The sequence below is a fragment of the Enoplosus armatus genome, chromosome 12 (genome assembly GCF_043641665.1).
Source record: "Enoplosus armatus isolate fEnoArm2 chromosome 12, fEnoArm2.hap1, whole genome shotgun sequence".
Taxonomy (NCBI): domain Eukaryota; kingdom Metazoa; phylum Chordata; class Actinopteri; order Centrarchiformes; family Enoplosidae; genus Enoplosus; species Enoplosus armatus.
In genome coordinates this window covers 14,335,958-14,355,366 of record NC_092191.1, presented here as the reverse complement: position 1 = coordinate 14,355,366, position 19,409 = coordinate 14,335,958, and the positions used below count along the sequence as shown (strand labels likewise).

Here is a 19,409-nt window from a genome sequence, read left to right as displayed (position 1 = left end):
GGGTTGAGAATATACTGTAGTTATCGTTTTCTATACAAAAGAACTTGCACTGGTAACTAAGCAACGGGCCTCAAATTACATTGTGCTGTAGGGGTGATTGAAATGTGAGTGAAAAAGGATTACATGGAGCCAAAAGGCTGCTGCGTCGCTGACATCGTCTAATAGTCTGCCTGTGTTTGGTCACCAGCCCAATTTCTATTTGTTGCACTGAACACAGAAAACATTGCTGCTTGTCTGAGAGAGACGCATGAAGCTTGACATCCCCATTGTCTACAGCTCCAGCCAGGTGTGGAGACAGATGGTGGCACTTTTGATTTGCAGCAAGGTCAGGAGGAATTCTCATAATTCCCCTGACTTCTAGATCCAATGAGACAAAGAAGAGAAGCCCCCCTCCCACCCCCACACACAGTTGCAGTAAGAGAACGGCGAATTTAAGGTAATATTTGTATGTTGAGAGGTTAAATAATCTGCCATGCATTAATGGAAAAATGATGGGGTTGCTAAATAGATAAATGTGCATGTAAATAAAAGTGCATTCATGGCCTTGCATTGGAATGGATGCACTCTATTGCAACAAGATTACCAAAGGTCTTTCTTCACTGAGACTGGCCTTTTGGAGGAAATGCTTCTGTGCTTTTAAAGGGGCACCCCCCTCACTCGCGCCCCCCCCCTGCCAGCTGCTGGCAGGCCCACTATGTATAGGAAGCTTCATTTCCACATGAATACTTAAGCTACATCACTGCTCATTTGTACAATCACACATTATGTGTCCTGCACTGGATACCTAAATAGGATATTTGGATGTTTCTCTCTATAACTGGCTGACAGCCACCCCCCTGGTTTCCTGTTACTCACCATGCTGCCCATATTTGGTATGTCTCGAAATCGGTCCAGGGTTTGAAATTTCTGATTCAGTTCCTGGAACAGCTCCATGTGTCTTTTCCTGGTGTGCATGACTTTCTGCAATGGCAAGGGTTTTTTCTTTGGTATTGACAGCCAATAATGGAAATGCATCTTCTTCTCCTCCCCCTCCAACTCTGATCAATTTGTTAGTGTCATGGTATTTTACTTATAGGCCAGGTTTGAAACAAATCTACTTGTCTCTGCATATATACAAGTGACTGCCAAAATAAAGGAAACACCAAGATAATTAAAGTTAGGGTGATACGACACTGAAAGCCTGAGCTACTTTAATTTGCAATGGCTGGAATATCTGGATTAAACGTAATTCTTCAGCGACAAATTGCCTCATTTAGAGTTTTGTTGGCGTAAGGGAAATCCTTCTAATCAAACCTTGGCACAAGTCTTCCATTTTAAGGGTTGAAGTGCATCTAAATTCAAACAAAGTGCACCCCACGTCAAAACAGCTGCCAGAAACCTCATGTTTCCTTTACTTTGAAAGTGTGTACAATATATATGCAGTAAAGCCTGATTTAACAATGCAAAGGAAATGCTAAAACCTGCCAAAGGGGGTTTGAATGTGTTTGCAAGCCAATATAATCATTGTTGAAACCAGTGGTAAAATCAGATGTGAAATGTGCAAATGACTTCAAAAGCATACATTTTGAAAATCAACATATAGCTAATGGATGTAGGAGATGGAGGAGGACAAAATGTGGATGAGAACTGTTGCCCTGTTTGTCAGTTGACAGCCTTGCTTTTACCTTAAATACACAGCATGTCAATAAATCTTGAGTCAAGGCTGTGTAACTCCAATAAACTTAAGAGGCACAAGTACTAGTAAATCAAATGACAAACACAACTGCAAAAAATGGCTTTTCTCTGCATAAAAAAGCTAGATGCATGGACTTTGCAAAGAAACATTTGTTTACGTACCTCGAAGTCCAAATCAGAATATCTTGACTTTCGTCTCTGTGAAAATAAAACATGAAGGCATTATGTTATTAAGTCATCAGTTTAAGAAGATATGTATATTAATAAACATGTATGGTCTCTTTTAAGGTGTGTGTTAATTGCAGCTCTGCATCCTCTGCGCTTCATCCACACGAGCATATGTACCTCTAAGGAGCTCATAGATATTGTAGACCCTGTCTCACTCCTAGAGAGCCCCGCAGATTCCTCCATCTCAGCAAGGAAGTTCTTAACAGCCGTTCGAGGTTCAAAGGGCAGGTTTTGCATCTGCTCTGGAGCGCTAGGATACTGCTGCTCCAGGTTCACATTCATGTGGTCCATGCCTGATGGGCTGATATTGAAGTCGGGACTCATCTTGTAATGCATCAGCCTCTCGTGTGGCAGCGTATCCATAGTGATGTTCATCTTGGTGTCCTCTCTCTGGAGGGTGGACGCGTTGCACGACCCTGACACCGCTGCTGCAGAGGCACGAGGCATGACTATGTAGTCTGTCTCCATCATCTGGCCCTGCAGCGAGTGGCCCTCCATGTCATGGCCAACCATGTCGTGGTCGCTCTGCCGCATGGCGTCATCGGTGCACAGGTAAACCGTGCGGCGCATGTCGGCGTTGCTGTCAACCATGCACTGCTCTTTCAGCTCACCCACTCCCATCGGCATGTGCAGAGCTGAAGGCTGCTGGATAATCACTTTGGAGATGATGTTGCCAGGCAACGTGGAGTAGTTGAGGCCCTCAGGGGCCTTCTCATCCTCCTCATCATTGAGAGAAATGCGGGAGAGGGTGCCTGTTATGGTGGCGGCCCGACAAGAACCCATGTCTTTGTGGAGTGCTGCAGGCCAGAGAGATACAAGGATTAGTTGGAATCTGTCAGTAATGAAAGTAGTGTCACAGTTCTTCTGAGATTATCCAGCATATAACCAGAAGAACACGACAATTCAAATCAATATGAACCAATTCTCAAAGGATTTTGTGCTGCAGAGGGAAAACAAATAACTGTGAATATACATTGAGTGTGACATTACACCTACATAACAAAGAGACACAACAGCAGATACAGGTATCTCTAGAGGATGTAACAGTAAATAAGGTAGTATGGTCTCATTCTCTCCCGGATAGTCTCTCTGTCATACAGCATGTAGCATCCTTATCTTAATTTAGTGATTGGTGATGACCTTATAATGCACCAAATACTATCAGAAACAGCAGCTGTCTACTCAGAAATACCTTCTGGTTGTAAGAACACCCTGTCCTCCCCACTGAGCATTTTAATCTTTGAGTAGGAATTATGTTGTCTGTTCACAAAAGGCCTCCAAGGAGATTACAAGGACAATAAATAAGAACTAATACTCGCCTTTTTGTTTGAGTCTAATTGAAAGCTCAGTGTGGACAAAGGAGGAAACAGTCTGAGTCATTCCTCTGATCAAAGTTTACACCGATGTACTGCAGGGTGACACTGCAGAATATTACTTCTGATGCCGACAATAATCCCTGTTTGTAAACAACCACCTTAAACTCTGTGAGCCCAGAGAGTAATCTGTAAAGTGCACTTCTCCTCTGACTGCAGCTCTACTTTGGTCTGAATCTGGTCATGATTTATAAATGACACCTGCCTGTTCGGCCTTTTTGTATCGAGTATGTTCACTTTAGCTTTACAAGGCTGCACAGCATGAAGTAACGTGGGTCAGAAGAGCCAGACAGCCCTGTTTCGTCTCTTAACAAGCTGTGTGTCTGAGAGCTCTACAGAATGGTCAGTGTGGTTATTCCCTGCTGATCCATTTAGGATGTCTTCTTCATTGGTTTGGAAGGAATTGCAGAAAGACGAGGCTCTGGGCTTGCGTTAGTTGCCACCACTAGTTACACGCAGGATAAATTGCACGATCTCTCAGGAACATTTATTCACGATAGTTTTATTAAATCGTACACTTGTCTAACAACAATTGGCTGTAAAGTACAAAGGAACAAGGTGCAGGAATCAGGTAGGAATATTGCCTTCCCACTAGTATGAGTTGAGGGAGAAAATCCTCCCAAAATGAGACACAAAGCACCTACGCACCCATTCTATGACAGCGTCGACATGTTAATGAAAAACATAATTACAAAGTGCGACTGCCACAAGATGGGAAAAGCTGCTGTTATTCACATTTATTGCAGTCATTTATTGCAGCAAAGCCGAAATATAAAGTGAATTTCCAGCAGCTCTCTTTATACTGTTTTGTTCTCAGATTAAAGTCAGTGTTTTGGTAACTGTGAAAAAACTCCTGTGGGGATTGTTGGTTGTTATGTAACCTCAGCTATTTTTTACCGTCTAACCTCTTTTGGGCTTTTACATGCACGGCAAGGAGAATCTTGTTAATAAGAGACCATCTGTTCTTTACCTGATCGGCAGGCGATGTCCACGTCTTTCTCAAAGTCCGTCTGCAGGTAGAGGACAGTCAAATGGTCAGTATTGCTAAAAATAAAGCCTTTATACTGTAAACTGTGTATATACAAACCACCACAAGCATAAGCCAGCTGCAAGATTAGGATCAATAATATATATTTTTTTATTTCCCAATGGTTTAGAAAAATGCAAAGCAGTCATTTTTTGTTCTGCTTCATCCTAACAATATATCAATAAAACATCTATGAAAAAAAATGCAACTGCAGCAGCTGGGAAGTATTTTGTGCTTCTTGCTAATGACTGTATTGAACCAGGGGGCCCTGACACCGTTCTGCTATCGTGAAAACTATTTCACTCCGAGGGGCATTAGAATACTAATGGCAGATCATTGCTATGATGTGCCAGTGGCGGGGTCGTGCTAGATGAAGAGACTGGTGTCCCATTTGAAAGGTCAGGCGGGGAACAGTCCTCCATTACCCTGTGAGAGCAAATGAGAGGGATGCATGGCAAACATGGACAGTAAGTTCAATCAAACAGAAATAAAGGATTGGGCTTAGGGCCTAAGAAAACCAAAGGGAACTAATGCCATTTATCAGAGGGCCAAGTGTCCACCCTGCATGTAATTGCAGCTTTGCAGAAGCGTTGTGTGGAAAATTATGAACCTATGGGAAACAATGCCTCATGTTTTAGTTAATAGTTTGATAAAAAATGGAAGAAAAAAAAGCGGCATGAAGAGCACAAGTTAAATGAAGGTCAATGGAGAACAAGGGGGTTTGCATGTGTATTATAAATAACCAGGGAACATTGAGTCTGCTTAAATTATAGAGGATCTAATGGTTACAGATAAGAGGGGGTAACTGTGCCTACCATTATCTGAGCATGCCCATTAGGGAAGGTTCCTGTTGCATCACCACTGATTGGGTCTTGGCAGTTTCTGAGCCGACATCTGAAAGCATCTTGGACCTAAGGACACGGGGAATAAGCTCTGCATCATGTCCACAATACTGCATATCACATGTTTTTAAAAAATAAGACACTGAAAGTTCATTTGAAATAAAAAAAACAACAACAGACGAACAGTTTGTATATCCACGTAAACAAAGATCATGGGCGACAGACAGACGACTTCGAATCATTCTGTACCTCTCTCCGTAGGACACAGTGCACCATCACAATGACAAAACCCTGCAGTGAGTCAAAGACGGCAAAGAGGATCTGAAAGAGGATGGAGCGCTTGTCTGTCATGGCGAGCACTGCGGACATCCAGGTCAAAGCCAGCAGAGGTAGGACGACACAGGAACTCCACAGGGACGCCCTGCGAGAAGGAGGGATTGTGTAGAGGAAATAAAAGCAAGCAAATCGGTGTAGATAACACGATAAGGTCCGGAGTGAGAAGTAACATCTCCATCAACAGGGCTTTAATGTGCATGCTAGTAGTAATGTAAAATCTCATGTTTACAATAAAAGACATTCCTATATTGTTGACGTGATGTAGTGTGGGTGTAAGTGGAACATCAGTTTACGCTGCAGTGGACCGCAAGATGTTCTATATTGTAGAGGTGGACATGCTGTACATGCAGAGACTCCCTGTAGCATCGTCTTATTGATTCAGAGACACTGACAGGCACTTACATTGCATTGCTAGCTGTAGTTGCTGATAAAGCAGTTGTTGATACAACACCACATTTGGCACACTTGAGAGTTAATCCTGTATGCGGCTCACTCATCTGTCTGTGGGACATAGAGACAACAGCATGACAAACAATGCTCTCAGCCACTACATCGACTTTAACTTCCCCCCCCCCTTGTCATATTAGCAACAGCAGAAGCAAGCCAATGTGTGGGCGTTTTAATGATTTTCATCTTGGACTGATTCTGCCAAAGAAATGCGAAGCCATGTTGCTCCCGAGAGAGATCTGACCTCTTTATGTTTATGCCTCTAATTTCATTTCAAGAGCAAGAAAAGGAGGGCTAAATCTCCATATGTATTAAAGAAAAAAATCAAAGCATATTCATATTTTTGCATGATGTTGAGAATAAAAAATGTTAAGAAGAAAAACAGAGGTACTAACAAGGATGTGCTGTCATACCCTGCTCGATGCTTCAGCTTCTTGTCCAGTATGCCATCTCTGGACACTAGTTTATTAAACACCAAGATACCGATCACCATGTTGACCTGTCAATAGGAAAGGGAGAGGAATTTTAGATTTCCAATAAATCAGCTGCGGCGAGATTATTTCAAAAGCGCTGTTAAATATGTTGTTTAATTTCCCAGCTTGACATTCTACAGCACATAGGCAGCCAGCAATTTCTTTCTTGATTTTCCATCTGCTCTGAGCTTTGACCTCTAGCTTCTATTGTTTGCTCATCTCTGTGACATTTCAGCCAATGGATGAGGCATGCCCTGGATACTCAGCCCAGCACACAGCACCCTTAAGAGAAGATCTGCTTGACAAGAAACACTTGTCTTCTCAAAGGCACCTTCTCCTATTATTAGCAGCGCCTACACTAATAGAAAAACTGAGGAAGATTCACAGACGCTGGGTCTTTAAAACGTTCAGCTACAATCTATTTCAACTCCCACTAGCTGAGATAAAGACTTCATTAAGTATTTACACTAATACATTTGGGGAAGTTTTTATTAAACAAGCTGTGAGACATTTTATGATGATGTTACAGTATCAATACAGTGATAACAGCAGTGTGGTCTTCACTGCAGAGGGTAGTTTCTGCCATTATTGCAGAGATTAGTTTGTGTTCCTCTGAGGTTCATCACAAACGGAAACCACAGCACAGCGAGACTTTAAGTCAAACTCAGACATTTAGTCTAAAAAAAAAAAAGAAAAAAAAGAAATCATTTTCAAATCCCACCACAGAACAGAGGTTTGACAATGAAAATTATTACTCAGTATTCGATGTCCTCTGTCCCTCTGACACAGACTTAGTGATTTGCATAATCACATTCTTTGTGTAATTTTCTCTGTACAACAATGTAAATACAAGATGATTAAAATACCCCAGTATATTAGATTTTGAACAAATCTAATGCATAAATACTTTATAACCTCACAGCTACATGGAGCACCATTATGGTAAATGAAAGGAATTACTTCAGCACATTGCCTGATGGGACGCTCATTACTTTGACTTTGAAACCAGAGTGTGCCCCTGTTAAGCATTTTCATAGCAACATTTTGTCGGGTTTAAACACAGTGTACCACACTGATATGACCACTGCTAAAACCACATTATGATTTGGGTGCTTCTTGTTATTTGACAACAAGTAGCCAAATGTCACGTTTTTTTTTATTATTATTATTATCTACAAGCTATGCAAAGTTTTGTGTATTAAGATTAACTTCATCTGATATTGCATGAACAGGAGAACTGCATATTACATACTGTACAGAAAGATCAATACTTGCAGAATAAACACCTGCACATTTTTATGATGCTTCAAGCGTTGGCTGTCATGAATCTACATTTCCCTTGTTTTCTGAGCATTTTAAAGTTAAGACTGGACATCTGATGACTGAAACATACCAGAACAACAGCAGCTGCAGGTCCAACAAAGGCATACAGGAGCCCACCCTCCAAAGACAGCCAACAGCTGCAGGGAAAGCAGGAAAAAAAAACAATAAATTCCCACCAAGACATTAACATCCAAGTTAATGGCGCACACCAGCATACAATTGTATTTCCCTCAATTGTCAGGGGAGAAGTGCCATATGCTGTGACTCTATTTCCAAAGTTTCACAGGATAATAAAATGCTAAAGAGATTTTAAGCAGTGTTTATGCGTTTGGTATCCAGCAGGGATACAACTCACACAACATTGGGGTCTTGCTGTGCTATTTTGAAATTTGATTGGGTTCAGGGGACTTTGTTTATGGCACTATTTAAGATAAGTAAGCCACCGCAGAAGCACTTAATCATTACTCTTAAGTGTTACCATGAACCTACTGTGTGCACAGAATAATGAATACTGATAAAAAAAGGAAAACTTACTATAAGGGTGTCCCATAGCCCTTTGTTTTGGTGAATCCCATTGAAACAGCAACCACTAGAGCTGGTAATCCTTAAAAAGAGAAAACAATCAATAGTTCTAGTTACTTGTCAGAACTGAGAGCATAAGCCCACTTCAATGCAGGGAAAGTAAGCCTCTGCGCCTTTCAGTCATTAAACAAAGTGCAGCTACATTCACTCCATCAGAAGCCACAGTATGAGACTATACAATCATCTGGGAGTATATGATCAACTATATGCATTTCAATATTTCAATCAACATGCTGTGCAGTATTCCATTAAGAGGCAGAGGAGAACAGACTGCACTGTGCTTTGACAAAATGGCAGCACTGCATCGAGTCCAGAAAACCACGTAGTGAAATTTCATCGCTTCTGTACTGTAAGGAATTTCACCGCCCTCCACACCTTTTATATGAAGGGATTTCTTTGCTGTATGGCTCCTCATTATGGATTGCTGTAATGGATTCGGTCCTTACTACTGTGTGCTCAGAATATTAACGCTTTTCTCTTCTCGGAGCAGCGCAGGCAGGTGCCATTGATGTAATCAGTTTCCTGGAGGCACGAGGCGAAGACCCTGTGGCCATCCTGTGCCTCTCTGCAGTGCTGAAGAGGTAAAGAGTGCCGAGTGTACACAAGCACGTCATGAATCACAGCGCAGGCAGCAGCCTGGTGGAGACGCCGCACTTCAAACAGCCTGAATTAAGAGACAACAGGTACCGTGTGCCGTATGTCGCGTCAGAAATCAGTTTAGAAAATGTATTTGTCCTCTGTTTGAAAACATCTGTAGAGGATTAGCGTCATCTGATTTTCACGAACAAATAGCATTTATATTATGTGATGCATTTTTATCGTCATACAACAAGACTGACTGTCTTATTTATCATCAAATTGTTTGTTATGGCGTTTTTAGAAATCTATGTGATTGTAGAACAGCCTTTGTCCGTTTTTTTTTTGCAGCAAGCAGTGGCACTGCAATGACTAAGAGAGCCTTGTTTGTTGCTAGGTAACAAGAAGAATGAGTGTGGGCTCTTTCATAATCAAATTGATTTTTTTTTTTTTAAAGGAGCGATTTCTAGTAGTCTGTAAGAAAGAACCCTTTGGATGAGGATTCAGACTGACATTTCTCAAATGAAGAAATGGAATTGAAATCTTTCAAACTGTGATACACATATTTTGACCACCAGTGTTTATTGACAGATATGTATAATTATTCTAAATATTCTCTTTTATTATGATGTGATATTTAAGTGCAGGGATCACAGCGTGGGAGGCAGGAGGAACTTAATCTGAGACCCAGACTGATTCAAATCTGTCGCAGTATGGATAGTAAATACATTATATCGGTTGCACGTCGCTGTATTTCATTTGATACTTTAGAAGAATATGTATAATCACACTGAACCCAGCTTGAGTATATAAATTCAATACATTTTACCTCTGCAAACATTTCATTCTCCTGAACTCTCAGGGTCTTAGATAAAATGTACTGTGCTTCAGCGTAAATGCTCGGCTCACACCCTCCTTATCAGACATAAGGTCATTCCAGTCTGCTATGGGAGAGCCGCACCAGTCTGTCTCCCCCCACTGCTCAAGGCCAGTCCATTCACCTAGCCCTCAGAGAGCTTGACTGGAGCACAAAAGCATCACAACAAAGAGCCTGATAGGATGAAGATCTGGCTGCCCCACAGAGAGGATGAGAACAGCGGACGAAAAAAGACATACAGTTACTTGGAAAGACACCTTGGCTAGAGACCTTGAGAGAAAATGGCAGCTGTGAGGTATGATAAGATAATGAAGGGGTTTAGGGAAACATGCTGCTTGCTCACCCCAGCCCAGACACAGAAAGCGCTTGCGGATGAGCCTGGTCCGAACCTTTCCCGTCACTGCCATGTAGGACTGCCAGGCCTCTGTGAGGACCCAGCAGAACGATGCCAGGAAGAAGAAGTGCAGAAAGGCTGTCGTCATGATGCAGACACCCTGTTGACGCAAGAAGAAAGGGTCAGAGAGAGATATATTCCACGACTGTGGGTTCAAACAGACCTTCACATTTACAGAAATGCAGCTTACTTAGGTGCAGCTATAACATAATAGCGCTGCGTAACAAAAACAAATGATTCCATTAGTTTCCACAAGTATTCCTGTAAAGCAAGAGGCTCCCTGCAGATGTACATCAATTATGTTGATATTTCTTCATTTCCTTGAACTATTCTTGCAGCACCGGCAGCGTTTGCCTGTCTAGACCATCCGCTGAAGTACCATCATGTGCAGTGAATGAAACAAAGCAGTCAGTTTAAACTGCAGCAACAGAGGTGGCAATTGAAGTAAAGATCAGAGCCAGGCTAGCTGACACGGAAAGCCATGGCGTAGCATTCCTCTGCACTAACCCTCATTAGTATGCTGGGGATCCCACCTGGAGGCATGTGAGCCAAGGTCAACTGTTTTACACAGAGTGGAGGGGGAGACAGACCACAACACTGCTTAAATGATACAGAACGCACGCGTAGGAGGCAGCAGATTGCATTCAGGCCTGACAATGTAGCAGCACTTTTCATGCTTCATTAGCTTGTCCATCTTTGTTCCACGGAGAGGCATCTCCAAATGGGATTGTTTGGAAGAGGATTAGAAATAAAGAAGTATACTTAGGAATCTTGTCATTGCACGCTGACATTTGTGAGTGAGAAGAGATTAAGCGTTTCTTCAATTCAGATTGTTTGCAGTGTGAAACTGTGGTAATCTGAGCGACGCAGCACAAAGAGGGAAAGATTGAAGTGTATCATCTCGTCCCAGGGCGTCCACACCACGCTGTGAGATCTCCCATACAGTTTACTTCCCCACTGAGAAAAACCACACTAAATCCGTCCTTCGCCTGAAGTGTTCATGGGGTTCACACGAGGCAATAATCCTGCATTACCTCTTGCGCGAGAAGAGGGGAAATTCTGTTTACCTACACCAACGAGTGATATTAATTATGTAAATGTGGAATCAGGTTGAAAATATTGCTCAAAATTCATGTAGGATGCATTCAGGTGCAATATGTATGTTATAATGCTGTACTTCCAATGTCTTTGATACTCAAATGTAATTGGTAGGTTTTGGCCAACTTTAAAGAACATCAGTTTAAAATGAGTAGCCTATAAAAGAGAATCACCTTGATTACATTGATAGGACATGAGATGCAAAGTGGCAACATGATACACGAGCAGCAATGTCAGATTTAGAGTGCGTGGAGTCAGCGTGGAATCTGCTACGTCAGCTCAGCATGTACTAATTTTACCACTGGTGGTACCTAGCTGCAGAAAAGATCTGCTGGGAAAAATATTTAAAGATTTGACGTTTTTGTGGCGAGTTACAATATTAAACTATAATATGAGTTAGTTTTGGCAGATTCCATCTGTTCGAACATTAACAGGATCAGCAGTGCACTCTTTTAGAGAAGCACATTTTCTAATACTTAAGTACTAAAAATTCCAGCCCCTTAAAATGCATAAATGCAATACTTTATGATGTACTGTGAGAGACAACTTTGACATTTAGTATTTCATCATTATTAGAATAGTGTTCAATGTTTAACTACTTTAAACACACTGTAGAGCTGCTAGGTGTTGCAGAGATGAAAGTATAAAAGCAACACATCAAATCAAAGCATATGAAGCTCCCATAACTCATTGCCACCTGCCCAAGTGGTAATTACAAGTACGTGCAGCTGCTTTTGTAGAAATCACACACACATTCTGTGCAATAAATCTTTGTTTAATAAGCTTTGAATGAGAAATAGCACTTCCTGTGCTATATAATAGCTACATACTGCCTACTTCCTGAATGTTTCTGCCTTTCCATATGGATTTATGAATTCAGACATCTGTATGTGATTTTTATTGGGTAAACATGACAACTCAATGGGGGAAGATCTTATAGGAAAGTAAAAACAGCAAAGTTTCATGCATGCATATAAGTGAAGGCAAGTCAAGGTCTGTCATATACAGTGGCCATACTGCCTGTATGCTCTCATCCAAAGCTAATTCTAGTGTTGCTGTTGCTCATGTGCTGTCCAAGGTGCTGAAAATAGAGCCTGCCTTGTTTCCTGGAAACAGGTCATATGCAGCCGTCATGTTTCCCAGTTCACTTTGGTGCCTATACTATCCAGCCTCATGAGTCCTCAAAAAATAAAAACTGTGCATATGAAAAGAGAGAAAAGTACATTACGAGGACATTATTATAGCACCCGTTGGAGATAGGCAGTCATACAAAAACAAGGTTGAAACCTAGAGTTCACACTGCCCTTTAGAAAGGCAAATGCCGGAAGATGTTGAGCGCACTCTGTCAGTATCCATGGAAACAGAGGAACTGAGGAAAGGGACCACATTAAAACACTGCAGAGCTGGTAGACATGAAGGTAAGGGTAGGAGCTGATGGGGTGCACTTCAAGTCAGCTCAATAATGGCAGTTTAAGGTCAGGACGGGAAATTTGAAGAATTTCTTACCTTCGCCCGACTAAACTCTGACTAAAAGGTCTGGGCCAAGCCTCGAAGCTCTCAGACATTAAGAAGTGAAAGCCTAGTTGCCATAAACTGTTGCACACTTTGCTTCATAATGCAGTGACAGGCCTCTGGAATGAAAAAAAAGGAGCAGTGACATGTTTTTGAAGTGAAACATAAAAAGGGATTTCAGTTTTGCTTATAGTGAGGCTGAGAACACCCTCCTCATAATTGGATTAAACTAATGTTGACTTGGGGATTAAATTATTTTCCTCAGAGCTCCAGGCGTTTTTATTTGCCAATCACTATTCATTATTTAGCCATTTACATCATTTACACATTCATGAATTGGTTGTATAAGAATACAGCAAACGTTCAGTCTAGTAAACAGTGTGACTTTCAATATATATTTTCACTATAACTGCAATAAGCACTTAAAGAGAAGTAAGAACTAGCTTGCTGGGGAGAAGCACATTAATCGCGCTGTACCTACAGAGATCTACATTTTTTAAAATGCTGTAGCAAGAATCTGAACCAGACATTACTTTTATCCATCCCAACTGTTCTGAATCAGTGTGGGAGGAGGAGGCTGGTTGTTATTTTGATTGAAGCACCCTCCGTTTGAATCAAGCAACAAGTGCACCAGTGCTTTATTCAGTGGGTGCTTGGGTGGAGGACATTAAAAACTCCAAACAACAAAGTGGTGGCGGCAAAGTGTTGTTGAACCACAGAGAAACACTGAACAAAATGCATCGCTCATACTTTTTGACTCTTCTACCTCTGCCTACTTTATGTCAATACATAACACTCTTAAGGCTCAAAACAATGCATACAATTATTCTCCTGGACCTCACCAGTATGAGCCGTACGTATGTTTCTGTGCACCAACCATTTAGTTACAAAGTTTAACCTTCGACTGGAAGGCAGAGTACATAAATCCCTCTTTCCTGTACCTCACTATAAGGGAGGTCAAGCTTTTGTGTGCTAAAAACATATTTCAAACTTACAGTTACTATAATGTGAAGTGCACATATGACCTTGAGCATGCCTGATTTATATTTTATGTCTTGTGTAAACATATAGAAATGTATTTTTTTCTTCCAACCTTTTGGTACTAAGCAAGACAATAAACAATTTCATTCTTTGTTTTCTTAAAACTCATCAACTTGGTAAGTGCTCATGACTTTCAGACTACTATCACCAATTAATGTTGCAACTGAAAACATATAAAGGGGCTAAATTCACTAATGTCATGGGAATTGTAGCATATATTTAATTCAAAAGGAGAATTTTCAAGCTTTTCAGAATTATGAGGATGTGAATTTTTTGACAAGATACCAGCTTTGATAAGCCATCTGTGCTGATAAATGACATGCAGCGTTTAAACAAAAGGTGATACGTTTTAATCTCCTGACGCGTCAGAAGGTTTAGGCGCCCAAAAATCAAAAGCAGTTTGTCCATAAAACTGTGTCAGCTCACAACGCTCCTGACCACACGTACCTTATGACATGTTAAGAGCTATTTTTTTTTTTATAATTTTATAAAAGCCAACCATTTTCTGGGGATGTTTTTATTGTCTTCTCTTAATAGTGAAAGAACAATAGACTTTGACCTCCACCAACTTTTATCTTTTATAACATTTGTTTAATACATTTTTACTGATAATAGGATGAACGTTTTACATCCTCTCTAACTCCAAGACTCCCTAATTCTACCTTCCCGAGCAAAAACTAACAGTTTCTGCTTCTTTTTGTCTTCTTTCCATAAACCAAGATGAACAATGGCAGAGGACAAAGGGAAAAGCACAGACAGGCAAAGGTGACTCACTGACTTCCTGCTCCCAGAGGACACCTCCACACCAAAGAGATGATTTCTATTAGACGATGAGCAAGTCTGAATCCACAAACAGTGGAGCCAATTATATGCACTTCTTACAAGAGATGGAGGAAAAACAAGTGAGGCAGTGTCAGGCAGCATGGCAATTAAACCCACACAGGGGCTATGTTTTCTCCTCTTGCTAGCCTACCACTCAAACATTGGCTTCTACAGTATCGCTGATCAAATAAGATGAAATATTTCTCAAATATTATTACAACAGGAGAGACGCAGTCAAGACGGAACAAAAGGGACAACAGTAATAAATTCATTGCCCTGGAAGTTTTATCCACAGCATCGTGGAGGCCAACAAGACAAACACAGTTTTCCGTCTTGACTGAGCCAACAACAATGTATTTTACTGTTGTTGATGATGGGCCTCAGAAGAACCGGTCTGGTTTGGAGGTGTCTAACTAAAGCTTACTAATTGGCTTCTTGAGGCAGAGAGAAATGAATAGGCAAAAAACATTATAGTATAATTTAAATGAATTCTATTTCAATTTAAATGTTTAAAATAATATAATATAAAATATAATGCTCTTTAACTTCATCGGTTGTGTGTATATATATATAGAAGCAACATTTGACGGTACTATATTTTAAATATTTAGAACAGCAGAATTGAATGATTAAACCCACCCCAAATTATTTTTGACCCACTTGTGGGCAGAGCAACAAGCTATAAACATAGTCCAATATTCATTCTCCCTTTAACTCCTTTTTGGTTTCCACCAACTCCTGAGGAAAATATCTTTCAGCTGCTAAATGCTTCACTATGTTCACCAGGCAGCCGCTAACTGTTTCTGTCTGTCATTTGGTGCTGGGCAGGTAGCAGGTCCATCAGAGCTTTTCACTGAAAACAGCTGCCTGCTGCTGGAAACAAGGTTGATGAGAGTCAAGTCATGAGAGTGAACCAAAACAGTGAAGTTGCAGGCTGCAAAACCAAAACAATGAGCTGAAAGGGGATGATTCTCTGTGGGTTCATTACAATGAGTGACCCCCTTCACATGACATAGATTCATTTGATCCATTGCTAATATAAAAATATTTGTGCAGCTTTAATGTTCAGTGTAAATAAAAAAAAAATACATCAGTTAGTGTTGCTTTAATTTGGCACCCTGTGAGTCAGTCAAGGTGGTTTGTCGAGTCACTCTGAGCGAAGCTGAAATGACATCCTCAGTATGTCAGTGGATTTTCTGAAAACCACCTAATCTCTGTGCAGATTTCAGAGACAGATATCTTATTAAGAGCATGGCGAGTGAGTATTCCATGTTAAGTGGTGGTCCTCATAATCAAGACAGGAGATGACTGGAGCTCTGATTAAATCTGACAAGGCTTCAAATCAGCTCAGCTTTAAAAATGCCCCGAAGCTTTGTGCATTCACAGTCTTGTGTGCCAGATGTAAGGGCCAGCAAGGAAACAGATGAACTTCATGTGTGGATGCTGTCTTTTGTTATTCTGTTTGGATTTAAATAGTCTGCATAATATGACCCTATTCAGTTTCTGGTGAATGGTTACAGTTAGTAGATTTTGTCCATGCTGGGAACCATACATTGTAGGTTTACAAAACACACTTCAGACAATCTTTCTTTTCGTTCATTCATTCATTATTCATGATTCAATTTTCATTGAACATAGGAAAATTCATAGGAGGAAGCGTTTTGATTTATGAGCAGGGCCTGGTCCAATATGAGCCCCCAACTGCTGGTAGGCCCATCTGCTCCCAGAATAAGTCAAACATGTAAGCGCAGTGTAAGTAGCCATGCTGTACAGCACCAGCAAAAGCATTTCTAATGATGGAAACCCCCCACAGATATACATTTTTGCAAGCGTTTTAAAATGTTTTTGGCTCTGCTTTACATGTACTGTGGAATTCTTCTAAAATCTATGACTGCTACAACATAAGAATGTCCAAATATGAAAATAAGACACACGGACATGTTAATGAGCCGAAAAACTAAAGAGAATAGATTAAAGAGGAGAAACAGTGGGACATAATGAGATGGGGGGGGGGGCAGCATGTACCTTGCAAAAGGTAAAGCTATACTGAGAGTATGGCTACACAATAAACTGGACAATGTGTCATTCTGTAGTGCTGCCAAGTGACTGAGAAGGGCATCTGTGTGGGCAGCTTGTAAAACCCAACTACTGTTTGCCAAACAATCTTTTACATTAGCTTTTACTTTTACTGGACAGTTACGAAGCTGGAGAGAGGAAGTGATACATATTTATTGGAAGCAGTCCTTCTTTAACTATAGCATTTGTCCTTTTGAATCCTGCTGACTCGATTTCAACTTCAGCTCTCATCGACATCTGAACAAAAACAACGTTTCATATCCGTCTGTGATGGCTTCCAGTCATTCCAGTAATGCACACTGAACACAAAGCTAACTATGAGAGCTGCTTTTAACTTTTAAGCCACGCTTTATTGTCACCATGACACGATCCTTTCACTGGCATTGCAATAATTTCATTAGTCTTTGACTGACCGGTGCACAGCGTCTCCTGGTGTGCATCAAGTCTGCCTTTCTGCTCCGACACTGTTGAATCTCCTTAACTGTCACACTATCCTGACTTGTTAATGACTGCAGTATGCTTGAACCACAGCAATAAGCAGCACCAGTATTTCATCTCAAAGTGATCTGACTGTTCCTTTTTGTTCTTTTTTAGTTTTCTTTATGGCCTCGCACTTTTAATTGCAATTAAAGATCATCACTGTCTCAGTGCCAACAGATTGGGGTTGTCTCAAGTTTACCAGAGGACGATGTAACACCTGAGTAAAGACCAATGGTCCACAGCCAACACAAAGAAGATCTACATCTTATAGAGGCATTAGAAACACTTAATTTTCCATTTGGATGAAATATGAAAAGCTTTCCTGCACAGGACCCAAAAGAAAATGAGCGCTTTGCTTGAAAGAGGCTATAATCTAACTGTTATATTCATTTCTTTTGCACTCTCAATGACAAAGCCAACATCTGGCATACGAAAAGGCATCATTTTGTAGATTAGACTTCTGGCAGATGAAGAATGAGACTTACTATTCAATCAAATCTCAGCCTTTTCAAAATAAGAGTAAAGTGGACTAAAATGTCTCTGATTGATTGGGAACAAGTGAATATGATGTGAGTTTCTACTGTTGTTTATCTTTTAAAATTGTGAAGAGGAACCTCATGATATTCTGCATGGTAATCTGTACCGCACAGCTGTCAGAACACATTTTCACACACTGTAATACAAACCTAGTTCAGTGCAGTCAGTTTAGTCTCCCAGATGGGAAACTTGACTTGCAAAGAAACCTAAAGATCTCAAAGAAATGCTCACAGAGGCCAAAACAAAAGTGAAGAGGACTAAACTCTGTTTAACCTAGACAAGACCACAGTTAAGTGCCACTTGGATTTTTCCACTGCACCAGTATCCTGAGTTCAGTTCTTTGATATAAAACAACCACTGGATCTCCACGTAAAATGCACTGAATAAATCCTTAAATGACACTTACCACATTGTGGGTCTGCGTTTGTCCAACAAGGATCAATATGTTGGAGCAGATTATAGATAAGCAGAAGTTGAGCAGGATGATGGATCGTTCAGAGCGGATATATCTAAAAAAAAAGAAAGAAAAGAATGATAAAAGTATTTAGTGTGTTTCTTCAGTTTGTAGTCAAGTGAAATTTCTTGTCATCACATGGTTGCAGCTTATGCTCTCCTAAAGTGTTGCAGTTACCTCCATAGCACGATGTAGATCACCGCCAACGTGATCAAGGAGAGGCAAGACAGACCACAGCCAACTATCAATGTCACAGATGGGACCCCTGAGTACTCCATGGTCTGTGGAGGAGACAGAGCAAGACAAAGCAGTCAGTGGGAGGTTGGATGTGGTTCATGTAGGACAGTAAATCTTTATTGTTGCCCAGGAGAGGCAACCAATCAAAACAACCAACCACCACCAATCTCAATAGTCCACAGTGGGTTCCTTAATATACAGTGAGGTTTGAAGTGCATGCGTGGGCTTGAGGGTTGTTTAGATACATGCCCAAAACTTTCCACCTATCGATGCTGGAAATGATATTACAAAACAATGAAGGCTGAAGCAAAGACTACTGAAATCTGGTCTCAAGTGCATCCACATATTGCTGCCTTCATTTCTTTTTCCTGCCACATTTGAAATCATGCCAGCTGGCCAATCACAGGCCTGCAATTTGAAGCTACCTCTAGACATACTGTACACTAATGTTTCATACATTACATACACTAGTCATGAGTGAATCATTACCAAGAAAAAAATGCACTTTATGGCTGCATGAATGTGTGCCATTCTGCTGTTGAATGCTTCAGGCCTGACCGAGAAGAAGGCAATAGATTTCTTTGTGCCATCTCAATTCCTCCTGTATACTAATGCAGAGGCCACGGTGTAAGTACTCTATGTCCTCAATGTTAATTACTTTATCTTCTCATGAAAAGGACAGGCTTCTGGTTCCTGTACAGTAGTCTGGTTTCAGCACATGAGCTCAAAACATGGGTTTAAAAAGCTCACTGTCGGGTTTTGGTGATGTCGGTAAAGACAGCAGCATAAAAATGTTATATATGACAACTTTTATCTTTCCCCCTCTCTGACCAAATGTGACTGATGAGAAGAGGAGACACACACAAGCATCAGCATGCACACACCCTCCCGCGTGCACGCGCACTCACAGAGTTATCTAAATCTATGTGCAAACTAGAAATACCCCCCACAATCTCCCTTTACCGCTGAATTACTCTTTAACGGGATTAGCACACCAAAG

General features: G+C 40.9%; 1 protein-coding gene across 1 annotated transcript in view; it reads right to left on the bottom strand.

The window, feature by feature from the left end:
- The window catches only part of adgrb3 (adhesion G protein-coupled receptor B3), a 108,401-nt gene that overhangs the window by 651 nt on the left and 88,341 nt on the right, over positions 1-19,409 (bottom strand). Inside the window, exons 17-29 of the mRNA XM_070915556.1 lie at positions 18,350-18,453; positions 18,125-18,227; positions 10,102-10,252; positions 8,258-8,327; positions 7,794-7,860; positions 6,341-6,426; positions 5,883-5,981; positions 5,394-5,565; positions 5,118-5,213; positions 4,246-4,285; positions 2,020-2,699; positions 1,837-1,872; positions 856-960 (exon numbers count right to left, since the gene is read on the bottom strand). Coding sequence (XP_070771657.1) covers positions 856-960; positions 1,837-1,872; positions 2,020-2,699; positions 4,246-4,285; positions 5,118-5,213; positions 5,394-5,565; positions 5,883-5,981; positions 6,341-6,426; positions 7,794-7,860; positions 8,258-8,327; positions 10,102-10,252; positions 18,125-18,227; positions 18,350-18,453 — 1,809 coding nt within the window. The remainder of the gene's footprint in view (positions 1-855; positions 961-1,836; positions 1,873-2,019; positions 2,700-4,245; positions 4,286-5,117; positions 5,214-5,393; positions 5,566-5,882; positions 5,982-6,340; positions 6,427-7,793; positions 7,861-8,257; positions 8,328-10,101; positions 10,253-18,124; positions 18,228-18,349; positions 18,454-19,409) is intronic.